The sequence below is a fragment of the Pelecanus crispus genome, chromosome 4 (genome assembly GCF_030463565.1).
Source record: "Pelecanus crispus isolate bPelCri1 chromosome 4, bPelCri1.pri, whole genome shotgun sequence".
Lineage (NCBI taxonomy): Eukaryota > Metazoa > Chordata > Aves > Pelecaniformes > Pelecanidae > Pelecanus > Pelecanus crispus.
Window position 1 is genome coordinate 55468545 of NC_134646.1, and position 15312 is coordinate 55483856.

The 15312-nt window shown below is 44.0% G+C and overlaps 2 protein-coding genes across 2 annotated transcripts in view; one reads left to right on the top strand and one right to left on the bottom strand.

Annotated features, from left to right (window-relative positions):
- Positions 1-1036: 1036 nt before the first annotated feature.
- On the bottom strand, positions 1037-9638 carry LOC104024908 (multifunctional protein ADE2). The gene is made up of 9 exons (XM_075709294.1): positions 9620-9638; positions 8664-8861; positions 5842-6020; positions 4960-5139; positions 4756-4869; positions 3368-3451; positions 3085-3265; positions 1916-2074; positions 1037-1203 (listed from the first exon to the last, which is right to left on the bottom strand). The coding sequence occupies exons 1-9, from the start codon at positions 9636-9638 to the stop codon at positions 1037-1039; spliced, it is 1281 nt and encodes a 426-aa protein (XP_075565409.1).
- A 624-nt stretch (positions 9639-10262) lies between these two features.
- Positions 10263-15312, top strand: part of PPAT (phosphoribosyl pyrophosphate amidotransferase) — a 45832-nt gene continuing 40782 nt past the window's right edge. Inside the window, exon 1 of the mRNA XM_075709293.1 lies at positions 10263-10390. Coding sequence (XP_075565408.1) covers positions 10263-10390 — 128 coding nt within the window. The remainder of the gene's footprint in view (positions 10391-15312) is intronic.

Here is a 15312-nt window from a genome sequence, read left to right on the forward strand (position 1 = left end):
ACATTGAGTAATTGCATATTTGTTAGAATTGTACCTACTCAGAAGATTGGTATGTGCAGAGACAAGGCAGTCATGCTTAGATTTCCCCCCAGTACTTTGCTGCTTAACTATTTATTCCCCTCTTCAGTTCAGTATAATTTCCATAGAAACAGTGTGAGGAGATACAGATATATAATAGCTAGAGTTATTGAAGTGTATGAAGACAGTTTGACAGCATCACATAGGCCCTTTAGAACTACTGAAGGCAGAGATCTGCCTTGTATTTAAAAGGGCAAAGACTTTACTAGGTGAGAGTTACAGCAAACAGGCAACAAGCCTAGTTACAGTTCACTCAAACCATTCATAGTTATAGCTTATTATGAACAGGAGAATTGGTGTCAACTTTATCACATCATTCCAGAAGATATCAATGGGGTATGTATACACACACATATTTAAAAAAAAAAAACCCAACACGCAAAACATGTATGTATATACATTTTTTTAAATAAGGCAGGTATTTATTTCACACTCTCAAAACATTTTTCCAGCCCCTTTTCCCATTAATACAGCATATATTGCCATTTTATTGCTAAAGAAAGCATACCATCGTTGCAAGCAGAACAGCATCAGTACTGGTTTTAGTTTGCAGTCCAGTTGAGTTAATAAAGTTCAAGACATACATTATTACTGCAGAAGAATATTACTGTTACAAATACAGAAGACTAGTTGAATTCTATTTAGATTGCACCAAATCATTCTCTTGACATAGTCTGTAGTTAACAGTATACACTAAAAAGCAGAACAGCACCATTTTGGAGCAACAGAATGAGATACCTAAAATACTACTTCCCCATCTTTTACTAAGTTGTTATGTTAAAAAAATACACAAGGGAAGGATGAGGACACAACAGACTTCATCTGCTGTTCTAACAATGCTTTCTTCTGTAAGGAAGGATGCAGGACTTTTGAGCTCATCCAAATGTAAATCCTAATATGAATGAATACACACACCATTATCTTTGTGCAACTAAGGAAAGTTACTTGTTAGTATGACTTACAAGGTGCACTCTCGAAGTTTTTTGTCAGCCTGCTTCAAGGAGATCCAGGTGTTTAACATGTTTGATCGCAGTTTCGCCCACACCAAGTGATTGTTTAACCCAAATATCTGGGCAGCAAACTGGGCAGCTCCTTCAGGTGACAGAGTAGTAGGACAACCAAGACCTGCAGAGACGAGAGTACCACTTACCAAAGCATATTTTATAGTCAAACAAAAACCTGCCTCTGAAGAACAATTTAAGACAGTGTTTGTTTCAGCCTCCACAAACCACATAATCTAGTTTTAAAGCTACTGAAGCGTCACGCGTTCCACTACTTCTAACATGACTGCTTCGTGGCATTTTAAACCAAAAGCCAGCATACCAAATGACTCTCCTGATACAGAGGTAACAGACTTTTGGGCTTCCTAGTTGCCAAGCATCCATTCAAGTCACTAACAAAGTTAAAAATCATACAGGTCACTATGCACTGAAGTAATAGAGTTAAGCTCTTACCTACACTGATTGTGGAAAAAGATACTTTTTGATCTTTCATACTAAGGAAAATGCAGCTCTAATGGAACAAAATTCAATTATTTAAATCTCCATTAATACTAATTCCAATTTCAAACTAGAATGTTTAGCAAGGATAAGCTGAGGTTTATATTTTTCTAAAGATTATTCCTATGTAATCTTTGCTCTGTCTATTGGACTCTTCACCATCAAGAAGTCAAAGATTGTACACAAAATATTTCTAAAGACTTTGTTCAGTACTGATCCAGCTACTTTTCTAGTGTTTTGCTGTGTGTGTTTGTATATGTATGTACACTAGAACAACAACAACAACAACAACAAGAGAGCTAGGTCAGAACAAGAGAGTAAGTTGAAGATCATCTTACCGCTGGGTAGTCTGAGAGAGGACCACACATCCTGAGTACCCCAGTCAGCAGAGAGTGGAGGACAGTTGACAACTGGGTAAGCAGTGTTACCAGACATCACTGGCCCCAAACCGTTGCTTCTGCCAGCTACTGCAACAAACACTGTTGGGATTCCATCTCCTGGGGGAGGGAGGAGGGACAGGAAGGGAAGAAGACATTCAGAAATAAGCAATCACCTTGTTCTCTGCCGCCTGCTTTTGTGGGAACTTTGAGTCCACAATTCTGTTTGCAATTATTTTGTCAATTCCATTACATAGCGCTAGAATTGTGTGTCGAACTTCCCCCTTCACAGAAATATCTTCCAAATCTTGCAGCCCTAAATCCCAGCTAGTGTTTACCACAACTGAAGTTAGCATGTCTTACTCTGCCTCTGAGGGGAAGTCTCAGTATTCAGAGGAATAGGTGCTGCTTAGCTTTGTAGACAACATAGCCATTAAACCTCTGGCATCTTTAAGCGTTCCTCTCCTTAAATCTTACAGAGTTCACCTCAAAATAAGTGTTTCTCAACTATGGTTACCACATCTGTAGTTTCACAAAGTAGAAAGTATACTCCCACAAAAATAAATAGTTCTTATCTCTTTTCTGGTAGGCTATAAACACTTTGGAAGAGATGTCAAGTCGTCTTGGTAAAGATAAGAATTTAAATCCAGTATCATTTTCTCATGACATCTAAGATAACGAGTAAGAATATTTTCATTCAACAGGCAGGAAAACATGATGGGAGCAACATCTGCCTCCTAAGTAAGACATAAGAATATTCAGTCAGCTAGAGAAACTATAACTCCTCCTCATTTCAGAAGGCCCAGCATCACCAGCAAGATGCTACAATAAGGGTACTAACACGATCAAGGCTTGGGCAAAGTAGTTCTGGTACTGGGATAAAAGCAGAGGTTAGACTTTGAGTAAATGGAAGCTGTGGCCAGGCAGTAGGACAATACATGACTCCATAATTGCTTAGTGCAGTCTATAACCTGTCATTATGTAATTAGCAACTGTAGAACAGCATTGTAACAGCTTGGTGTTCTGTTTAACAAAAGATGGGAAAAACCCCACAGAAATCCTTAAGTTGCCAAGTCATTCTTGAACCTGATAAATGTTTCAATCCGAATCAGTAGTTCTTTGGCATTTACCTTCATATTCTGCTTTGATCCTCAGGGTTTCATCAGGCCCTTTGTGAGCAGAGGTCACTCTTAACTCACAAGGAATTCCAAAGGTTGCACATGCCTTTTTTATTTTTTCACAGTGACTGAGGTCAGAAGGAGATCCCATCAACACCACAACTCTACCTTGGCTCTTTGTTTTCAGAAGCAACTAGGGAAAAGAGTGAAGGGCAGCGAGGGAAGAAAAGCAGTCAACAGGATTGAAGACACGCAGTTATCAAAGTCTAGATATGTTGTTCATAAAAACAGATACCTCCACTCTTTCTGCAACCCATTCAAAGTTTCTTTTAACCATCTGCAGTGCTTCAGGAGTCACTTCTTTCAGGTCCCGGTAGGACTGAAAAGAGGAGAAAAAAAAAACAAACCCCAAACCTGAAGTTAATATGTTCTGGGTACACAAAGCAGTCATTTTGCTACCATAATTTGTAAGAATACCCCAACTGAAATATGTATGCAGTTTCTAGCAATTCCACAGGAAGGAGAACAGACATTGGTACAGAGATAGGAGAGAGTGGATATGGAAGCAGAGAAGAGCTATTTAATGAAGAACCATTCAGTAGGTGTAAACAACATTCTACATTACAATTCATGGCCATTTACAACATGAAAGGCTTTTAGCCATGAGGGTATCAAGGTTTTGGAAGCTTCCCAAAGGGTAAATTTAAGGAAAGACATACAACTTTTTTAAAATTGTATTTGTAACGATATGATTGCCTGCAGTAGTGCTGCACTAGCCAACCTGCATTCTGCATGATGTTATGTACCTTATTTTAGGGAGAGGAGCAAAAGCACTGTCAGAGCAATTCACTCAAGCATACTACTACATAATTCAGGTAAAGTAAACAAGAGAGCAGCTCTGCTTCCTAATTTAAAATTAATACCCCTCCTCACACACACACTTTGAAATCTTCCCCTGTGGCTTACAGCCACTTTCTCTCATGGGGTCTCTGTTACTAGTCTCAACGATTATCACAGAAGCTCCACGGCAGCAGCATTCCCAAAACCAGTTTTTCTGTAACTACTTATCTGATAGTTCAGAGCTATTTGACAAGTGTAATTGCTACAAGTGTAAATATAGGACAAGTTTTATTTCAGACTTATGTTTGCAGCCCTCATATGTGGACACAGTCTGTTAGTAACACTTAGAGATAACTGAATATTGGATTCAAGCTTAACCAAAATAATGAAGAAAAACATCCTCCCTGCAGATCCCTCTTATGTATCATCAGATCTCTTCCAGTAGAGCATACCACTCTGAATAAACAGAGAAACTCTGAGGCAGACCTGGGAACCAAAGTTTCTATTCTTCCTACCGATTTGTTGTCCAACTGTTTTACTAGCTGCACAACAAATCAGAAATTCTTATTACCCCTGGAAGCTCCATGCTTCATTACAGTAGCTCCATTCCATACTGCCGTTGGGCATTCCTATTGAAGATACACAGGCAGAGGATTTTTTTCCTACCATAAACCGGACAATCAACTATTTAATGAGAACAGGATTGGACATTAGGTACCCTATGAGCTACTCTAACAAGATAAGACTATCCACAAAAAGCCACTCAAAGCAGATGTTTAACTGTTCAGGTTTACTTTTTTCATTCTTCCCAACTGACTTTGAAGGTAAAGATTAAAACACTACCTGTTTGTCCTTCTGCTGGCTTCTGTCTCCTGATGGCCACAGTCTCCATGAATCATTATCAATGACATCAGCAAGTACAATTTCTTTTGTCAGAATATTAACACCAAATTCAATCTAAAAAGACAATAAGAATCCTATTTTAGGAACTATACAGTGATATATTTCCTGTCAGAACCAGGATTGTGCAAAATCAGATTCTTATACCTTCAGGTCTACCAGAGTGCAGTTTTGGGGCTGCCATGATTTTTCCAGGATCTCAAAAATAGCTTGAGTAGAACGAGCCATAATATCCACTTCAGTCTGGCCAATAGTAAGTCCAGCAAAACAGAATTTTGCTTCAATTAGCTGCTCCTCAGACCACTGCGGATCATTATTAGCATCATCCTGTTAAGAAAACAGAAACATATACGTCATGTAATGTAAGCTTACTATAAGAGGAAAATAACCATTAGAAGGTAATACTAGGTTTTGTTTGTTTCTTTTTCAAAAAACAATACAGGTTCAAACCAGTATTTTATGATTAGCACTAAAAGAAAGTGACAGCAACATTGGAAAAACTTACTGTAACACCTGAGTATCTTTAAAAGCACTTCAAGTTTGGACAGTGCCCCAGGAGCGACAGGGTACACTACAAACAACACTTCAGGTCATAGTTCACAAGACACTTCTTTCAGCATGCATTCCCAAAGAAGTTCAGAATCCTAAGTGACTAGCTAGCTACTTGCCCTCACCATGCAAGTACTGTTTATTTTAATTTCGTCAAATATAGCAACACATCTGTTTCAACTGATGCGTTAGGCTTATGCCTAAAGAGTCCTTATACCTTAAAAATAAAACATTCTTCTGTTTTATGTAAAGTTTAGCTTGTTATTGTTTGATGGCCCTGTAAGCCAGTATTACATTATACGCACTTCAGACAAAACAGCTGTTGGACAGAATGTAGGAAAACATTAGGATGGCAAAACTACCAATACTAAGAGGATTGGTCAGCCACTGGCACTACTCGCTTTATTTGTCAGCATTGTAAAAGACATAAACAGAGCTAGAACTCTGTATTAAGTTTGATGAACATCACAGGAAACTTACCTTGTAGAACATCTCAATTTTGGGTGGGTAAAACTTATATCCTTCTTTGACGCCAGGGTTTCTTTTGAGGAAGGAGCCAGTAGCAATTCTTCTGCACACCCATTCAATCGGGATCATTTCACAGTGAGCTGCTATGAATGCTGTGTCACTCTGTTTCCTGACAAAAGCTGTTTTGATTCCTAAATATAAAGATAGCAGCTTAGTTCCATTACTAGGCACACTCCACAGTTGAAACAAGAATCACAAACATCTTTAATTTTAAGTACAACTGAATCTTGTTCTTCTCTGGACTTAAGGGGCACAATGAATCTCTTCAGGGTATTTTAAGCCCACTCTGGCCTTGCAAAAGGCAATCGATGCAGTTATCTTCCATGAGTCATTAGTTTTGCCAATTTCATCATACAACACTCACCTGTAGCTCAGAACCTTATGCTCTGGTCAGAAATCCTATTCTTGCAAATAAGTTTGTTCAGAGAGCTTTTAAAAAAAAAAATATCCCTCAAAATGGTTTGTTTTTGAACAAAAGTTAGCAGCAACCAAGTACCCAACCATGCTCTCTGGTGGAAGATCCATTATACACGGAACAGTAATTGGAGGCTTTCAAAGGAGTTAGGGAGCATGGTAGTCTTCACTACTTTGTTTAATAAAGGAGCATGGGGCAGGGAAGAGAGTAACTTAGTCCTCCCTTTCATTACAAACTAACATTTATTTAGGGCACTAGATCTTAGTGATTTGTTAGGCAAAAGACATTAAGACTCAGAAGCGCATGCACACACACAAACCTGCTGCAAGTCGACCTTCTTACATAATTCTAAGATGACCCCATATTAAACAGATACAGATAGGCACTGTAAGTGCAAAATGGCTTCTCCCCCACAATGTCTCTCTTGAGGAAAGTCCCACCTTTCTCCCCCCAGGGCAAGACAACTGCCAAGCCCAACTGGCATCTGCCAGAAACAGAAGACAAAGGAGCTGCATCCAGTCGAACCAAGCAGCAGCTCTATTCCATTCTACTTCCAGAGCCATAAAGAAAAAATTAAAGTCTTAAAAATATAGTATTAACGTTGACTCTTCAGATTTTGTTGCATTTCCCTCAAGGGCAGAATGATTTAAATAATCAACTGCACATTAAGTCACTTCTAAATCCAGGCATTAAGGCTCCCGCATGGTTTACTACTACATTTTTTTATAGTGCAGATAGATGTGTGCTTTTGAAGGGCTGACATTAGCTGTATTATAAAAGGGAGAGAAACTTTAACAGAACTTGGTAAATCATCACCTTTGAAAGAGTAGGTTAAGAAGAGTTGCGCAAAGCAAACAAACTACTTCTACAATAAGGCATTCACATTATCTGCAATTTATGCCAGTCAAATAAGCAAACTGGAGAAGAACCCTGGAAGTGCTTTTGTTGCTTTAAAATGCAGCTGCAGTTTACTCTGCATATTGTTCCACAGCACCTGAAGTTACAAGCCATTTAAGGATCTTTGAGAGGTCTACAGCATGGCTTCTTCACATTTACATTTAATATCCCACAGATATGAACTATTTTGATTGTTATCTTCACTATTGCCATTTAAAAATTAGGCAAAACATCTCATTAATCGTTCCTACATGAAAACTGGTAGTTTTAATCAACTGTAAATAATCAGAAAAACCTCAGAGGCTTCTTTGTACTGTGCACAGTTGGCTTCCCAAGAAAGCCAGTAACTGATGATTATACTGAATGACTTGATATATCTTTGTCTCAGCCCATATTTTAAGAGTTACTTGCACAGAAATACAGGTAGATAAAACTCTGCAGAAACCATCTTTCTCTTCCCCACGTATGAAACATGCTAGGACTTTACTGTTTGACTGTCTGAGAAGTATCCCTACCCCTTATAACAGATCAGCTGGTACCTGAAGCAATCTTTGTGCAAATGTTTCAAAGTGCACTGAGCATGCAGCTGTAAGCGGTCTTAACCAAGTTTACTGGTGCCTGTACTATAGTACTGTTTGCAGGCTCAAGTTAGAAACCCACCAGTGCAAATTCCTCTTTGCAACTTGCAAACTTCTCAGTCAAAGACACTTCAAAAATGCTTTCTCAAAGCAAAGATACTGGCTCCATTTTTGGAAGTGTGGTGCAAAAGTTACTTGAGTGACTCAAGTTAGTTACGTACTCCATGAAAGCTCACTTCCTGCATCAGAAATACTTTAAAGTCTTTTAAAGTAAGCATTAAGTTGCTGATACATTCAATATAGACCGATGTATGCATTTGTGATATAGTCCTCATAAGCGTTTAAGTACAAAGCGTACAGAAACTTTTAAGTTGATATAGCATACACAACTGAGACGGAGGGAAAAAAAAAAAACATAAAAAAAGATACTCTGATTTTATCTTTTAACATTCATACACAAATTTCACACAGCTTAGACATTGTCTGGTAGTGCCGCTAGCTATCAGGGACTTCTACGCAGGCAGATGTAGTAAGAAAGGCAAGACACATCCATTCCAGTATTACAGGCAAAAGGGTGTGGGGGTAGGGAAGAACGGACAAAAGTAAAGGGAAGGAATAGGGGTGTGTCCAAACAAGCAGGAGAAACTACCACAGTGTTATCTGCGATTAGAAGATTACTTCAGATAGTCTCATGTTCCAAATGAACAAGTCGCCCATCCAGCTCTGTAGTACTAGAGGGAAAAGTGTAACTAAAGACTAATAGAAGAGACACTCAAAAAAACCATCACAGCCTCAAGGCAGGATAAACCAATCTATAGAAACATCACTGTTTTGCAACAGTATCCGTAATACATAGGCACGTATTCTACCTTTGAAATACTTACCAGCTTCTTGAAGCAACTGAAACACACAGCTAGTTGTTGTATTGGAAATGGCAGCCTTCCCTTCCATTCGGTCCTTCCTGGCTGCATTTCCCGCTGTTATTTGGTCTTTGGACTGCATGAGAACACATCCCGGGATATCTGGCAGCTCGTACACTTCTTTTGTTTTACCTTCATTAACTTTTTTACCAAGTTTAAGGTCTAGAGAAATTAAAAAAAAAAAAAAAAAGAAATCCGTTTTAGATCGAAAGAAATTTTTCACTTCTGCACGTAAGCCCACCAAGTACGCATACTTTATCAGTCGCCCGCAAAGCGAGACCCATCAGGCTCCCACGCTGCAGTCAGTGACCGCGAAGAGCACGCTAAGCCCCCCCCCAAAACTACAGGGCAGCTTGGCCAGGTTTCCCTCCGCGGAGCGAGGGCGAAAGCGGGCGCCGCGGGGCCGGGAGGGCTGCGCCAGCCACAGGCGGGCAGCTTCGCGCTGGCGGCAGCGGCGCAACGCTCCCGCCGCGCCGCTCGCCGCCGCGCTACCACGGCTTTTCACTCGCCTGAGGCGGTGCCGGCAGAAGCCGCGCCGCTTTTACCGATTTATTTTTTTTTAAAGCTTCGAGACAAGCGCGAAGCTCACAGAGCCAAACGGCGCGGGTCGGCGGCAGCAGCCGAGCCGCCCGCAGCGGGTTGAAGCTTCGTCTCGAAGCGTTCACCTGCCCCTCGCCGCCTCTCCTGCGGGACGGGGGGCAGCCGTGCCCCCCCTCACCCGCAAAAAAAAACCCAAAACAAACCCAAACCTAACACTCGGCGGGGAAAAAGCTCGCCCCAGGCGCCCGCACCCCGAGCCCGCCTGAGCGGGCACCGGCCCCCGCGCCTGACCGTTACCGGATCCCCCGGGCGCTCAACGGCCGCGGCGCGCGGGCCGCCCCCTCGCGGCTTCCCCTGGCGGGGGGGGGGCAGGCGGTTACCTGATGCTGCGGGGGCCATGGCTACGGCGGCGGGAGCGGGAGCAGGCACCTAGGGCACAGAAGAGAGGCTCAGCACACGCCGCCGGGCCCCGCCGCCGGGGTAAGAAGGGGCCGGCGGAAGGGGCGGGCAGGCGGGGCGGCGGGCAGCGGCACCGCCCGCCAATCGCCGCCCAAGGCTGCGGGGACGACCCGCGCCCCTCTCCGCCCCGCTAAGCACACCCCCCCCCCCCCCCCCCCCCCTCCGCCCGCCCGGCCGAACCCCGGCGGCCGCCCCGTCCCCTCCCCAACGACCCCACGCAAACACGGCCCCGTCCCATTTCCCGGCCAATGCCGACTCCCCGCGCCCCCCACCCCACGGGCAACCCCCCCGCCGGCCTTGCTGCGCCCCGCGGGGGCAACGGCCGGGGGGCGCGGGCCCGGGGGGGAGCGGCGGAGGGGGCGGGGCGGGGGCCGGGGCGCCCCCCCCCCCGTATGTAAATGAGGCCGGCCGCGCGAACAGGCTACCGGCGGCCCCGCGCGGCGCGGCGCTGTTGGCTGCGCGCGGCGCCGGCAGGAGCGCGCGGGAGCCGCCACACACCGGGGCCGGGGCCGCGCGCCCACCCGCCCGCCGCCGCCGCCGCCACCGCCACGTGCCGTCCGCGCCATGGAGCTGGAGGAGCTGGGCATCCGGGAGGAGTGCGGCGTGTTCGGCTGCATCGCCTCCGGCGTGTGGCCCACCGAGCTGGACGTGCCCCATGTCATCACGCTGGGGCTGGTGGGGCTGCAGCACAGGTAAGGGGGCGGGGGGGAGGGACGGGGCCACCGGCCGAAACCGGCGTCTCCGTGGCGGGGCGGGCCGCGGCGGCTGCCCCGGGGGCGGTCGGGGCCCCGCGCCGGCACGTGCAGCCGGGAGGGCTCCGGCTCGCCGGCGGCGGCGGCAGGAGCGGGCGGGGAGGGGAGGGGAGGGGAGGGGAGCGGCGCGGCCGGGGGCCCGCCCGCTCCGGAGCGTCCCGTCCCTTCCTCCCGCTCCGCGCCGGCGGGGAGCCCCGGCGGCATCCCCGTTGGCGAAGCGCAAGGAACGCCCCGCCGCCTCCCGCCCTCCCGGGCCGGCCCCGCCGAAGGAGCAGCTCTCGGACGTGCTTTGGACCTCGGCTGCATCTCACTTCAGTCGCCTCCGCTCCTGCCGCCGCCGGCCCGGGCGTGCGCACCTCCCGCGCTGCCCGGCGGCCTCGGTGCGCGGAGCCCGCGGCGTGGCCGCGCAAGCGGGCGGGGGGGATGCGCCCCGCGCGTCGCCCCGTCCCGGCCACCCAGCCACGCCGCGGCGGTGTCACACGGGCGCTGACCTCCTGCCGGCGGCGCGGCGGGGCCCGGCCGGCATTCTCGGCGTTACTCGAGATGCTGATGTTAAAGTGTAATGCCCGCAAACCGAGACTGCCCAAACGGAGTGGTTCTAAAGCGGTTTTAGGCTCCTACTAACCGTCCTTGTTTCGACTTATCACCGTGATATAATAAAACTTACTTTCTACCTGACATGTCTATGGCGATGTAAAACGGCCTAGATTCACTGGGATCCACGTGGATGCCGAGCTGCAGAATGAAGTTTGGGTTCTGCTTCCGTTTGCTATTCAAAGTAATGATGTTACGCACTGACATACACTAATCACGCTTCCAGCGGTGCCAGAAAGATACATCCTTGTGGGAACGCGTGCGCAGCCAGCCGCGCCCAGGCGGGTCTGCAGTAGTACAGACACCTATGTACTACGCTTAACTTCCCATTTGCAAAAAGTGGGCTAAATAATCACATTCCTGACAGTCTGGGGAGGTGGGCTTCTGTAAGTACACATGCACTGAATAGATAAAACGGTACGTTCTTTGTATTTTTGAGGCCACAGACATGTAAAGGTTGCTCTGAAATTGTTTTGGACCAACGGTAGAAACTTGTTTATATTGAGATTTTCTGTTTATTACAGCTGACTTTCACTGGTAAAATGCTGCATCCCTACATGACTGTCGTATACTAATAATTTTCTTTGGGTCGCAGGTGTATCATTCATAAACTATATATATTTGCCCGTGTCCATCAAAAACATTTTTATTGGGAGCGATAGAGCTGCAGAATCCAAGGAACAAAGCCTGTAATCAGTAGTCTCATTTTAGGTTGCACCATTTTTCTGTGAAGAGGCTGGGAAAAAATCTTACCCCATTTGGGCTTACACAGTTACACTGGTGGACCTGGAGTTTCTTAGTTGGAAATAAAAGGATTGATGTATTTTCATTACTTGGCAGCTTATTATCTCAGTTTGCGTTGCAACCTTATTTTATGATTTTTCAATACACATTTTTTTCTTCTTTTTTTTTTCTGATGGGCACTTGGCAAGTATATTTGATTTCCATGAGCTCTTTAATATCAAATATCCCCTGCGGAGGATGCAACTGTAGACAGTAATACTAATGTTGTGATTGAAACTGTAAGCAATTCACAAGTTCTACAGGAAGACACACACCTAAAGGCATACATGCACTACCTCTGATTCTGATCTTCTAACTTAATAATTGTCAAAATTTTTAAGGAATGCTTTCTTAGAGACAGAAGCGTTACTGCATCTGTAAAGTGAAACGGTCTGTTCAATTAGGTATACCTTTGCAAGCACTCAATAAAATTATATTAAATAGCTGAGATGTTAATGTTCCCATTTGCTGCTTTAATGTTTCTCCCTAACCTCTTTGCAGTTTTCCTACTGTGAGCTGTAGAAGAGGTGGCATCCCTCTTCCTTCTTTTTGGAATGTCTCTTGATAAACCAGATTTAGCATGAACTGTATCAGTAAATTTCATTAAGCCCGTTCTTTTAAAAACTAAGAAGTGTCTCTTAACCCTATTCCTTTAAAAATAAGTAATTATGAAAGAGAGATATGGTAAATATTAATGGGCAGTTCTAATCAGGCCTAAGTGACTAACAGAAATTTGATTGGCCACTAGAAAATACAGTCCTTCGACCTCACCTTCAAAATCAGTAAGGTTGTTTAGGTAATGGCTACTGGCCTTAGATACTCATAGGCATATTCTTTGATATGCAAATTAGTCCTGTGCAATAAATCAAATTACAGAATTTGGCCCTTAATTCATCTTAGATTTTAAAAATCAGAATATTCAAGCATGGCATTGTATCAAACCACATTTTTGAGATAACTGATCCACAAAGAAGAGGCAAACTGTTGGGAACATGTTTGATTTCAAATCTTTGAAATCTTATCTGTATACGTAAAGATCCAGAGTATTTGTTAACATGCCACAAAAACATACAGCATAAATTCTTGGTGCTTTATATTCTGATATAGCTGGTTGCAGCAATGTGAAGGACTTCGCTGTTTCTGATAAATGGCCTAAAATGAGTTGATCATTTGTATTACAGTCTTAAAAAAGATATTACGGCACTGGAGAGATTTACTTAAGTGAGGCTGTTTGTAACTTAAAATTTGAAACTCCGTACACTGGATCAAGCCACCAAAATATTCAAGCATGTATTCAACGGCATGTGTTTGTGTGGGGCTCATTGCTTCACTGAAAGTATTCTGCGTGAAAAATCGGTGTGTATTTGTAAGCAAGGTTGTGGAGCAGGCCCTCAGGTAGGCACATCATGAAAAATAAAAGATAGACTTGGAATTTCACTATCTTGACATAAGCAACAACTTTAAAAGACCTTTTTGGGTTGGTTTTTTTTTTTAATTAAAAAGCAGCTGCTAGATTGTTGAGGCTTAAATTCACACTCCTTTGTAGCAGAAGTTAGAACGTGGCTTTTTATTGGCTTTTACTTTATAATGGTGAACTGTGAATTAAAATGAAAACCAGTCTATTCCTACTCACAGGCAAATCAAGGCCTTCCACACACTAAGAACACTGTACCAATTTAACTTGAGACCATTTCAAAGCGATTTTCATCTGGTTTTAACACATTTTACAGCTATGTTAGCAGTGAATTCCCATTATGTTTGAAACTTTAAAGCTGCTAAAGCTAATGCTGTTACTCTGGCATCAACATTAACAAGGCTTAGAAGTGGATGTTCTAAATCATCTTTACAATTTGTAAGCCAGGGACCAAAGTCACTGGAAAACCCTCTGACAGCATGCCAAAATAAAGTCAGAGGATATTGGTAAGGAGAGGACTTCTTTGGGGCGGTGAGGGAGGGAGGAGGAGTACTTTGAGTTACAAATCTATTAAAACGTCATTTGAGTCCTTGACCAGGACAAATTTGCAAAGTTAATCTTGGAACAAGTGTGATTTATGTTAACTTTTTGCAAAATTCCCTGGAAAATATTTTTGGCAGTAATACTGTGTACTGAGACCTGAGTGTATCCAGCTTTGTACTGATCTTTAGAAAAGGTCTTTAAAAGGCCTCATCTGTGCAGGTGGAAGTCCTATTAAGTCAGGGAATACTCCTTGTCCCAACTCAGCTGGGTCTACATATGGAATTTGTTATGAGAATCAAAGTAAATGGAGAGCGGAGGTTTGGCCAGCATGCTTTTTTGATACTTCCCTGTTACTGTCCACTATTAAAACCCACACGACAGAACCCAAGTAATCACCAATGGAAGTTAAGAATTTTTACTTCTCTTTCAATCTAGTAAAATTACTGGTTGCATCCCATTAGCCATCCTTCCAAATATCTACACTCTAGAGCAGTGATGCTGACAGTGCTTGTGGATCCACCACCAAGGCAAGCATTTCTGCTCCCTGAAGCTCATTCTCCACGCATTTGCCCCAAGTACAGTTCGGTCTACCAGGAAATAATCTCAATGGGGCATTCAGAGGACTTTGCAGGGTAACAGTCCTATCAAAGACGTGTAAAGTGTCCCATTCACCTCAGTGATTGAGTGTGCTTTAGAGAAGAATGGAACTTTTTAATATAGGTCAGAGTGGTGATTGCTCCACTTATCTGCCATAGCTCAAAAATTTCAGTATTGCCATTTGCAAACGGGGGAGGAGACAGGTTTGCCCTCACGGTAATCTGAATGTCCCCCTGGTAATAGTGCAGATAGTTGAGGAGGGGGAAGAGGAAAGATCTCTGGGGTTTTTTTATAGGATTGTTGCTCTTGCCATCATTACTTGGTGTTGGTTTTCATTTTTAAGCTGGATCATTTTCATGATGTAATTTATATTAAGATTCCCAGGAGCAGTTACGTGGAAACAACTTGGTGTGGCCTTTCTGCTAAAAAGGAACCATGTTACGGATCTATGTCTAAGAAGGCCTCTCCTCCCAAACCCTTTCAGCCCTACGGTAGTGCTCTCACACATAACCATTTAGCATGTGTCAGATGGCGTCCCAAGTTCCATTTAACTCACCCATAAGTGTGCCTAGACTAAATATTGTGTGACTGTAATAAATGTAAAGCTGTGATCAGAGCAGAGCCACAGCACAAGCTCAAGTGGATATAAAAATACACTGGAAGGATGAGTTGGATTAACTAATGCTTTTTTTGAAGGGACTTTCTTTGACAAATCCTTCAGTCTAGTGACATGCTATTTAGCCCATTGTCACTACCCCCAGAGATGCTGTCAAAAGGAGACAGACCATAGCTCCAGACAACCGGAATTCTAAATGTGCAACATTCGTGTTATTTTGTCTCTAAGCAAAAAGTGATATGGAATCATAACTACAACTGCAGTGAAGAAAGGTTGTCTTGATGACACTTTGATTTATCTGTCTCAGCATCCTAC

Excerpts from the sequence above, each read along its gene's own strand:
- LOC104024908 (XM_075709294.1), bottom strand. Across the intron at positions 6,021-8,663 it reads TCAGTTGCTTCAAGAAGCTG|GAATCAAAACAGCTTTTGTC; the intron begins GTAAGTATTTCA and ends CTTTATATTTAG. Across the intron at positions 2,075-3,084 it reads GATCAAAGCAGAATATGAAG|GAGATGGAATCCCAACAGTG; the intron begins GTAAATGCCAAA and ends TCCCTCCCCCAG.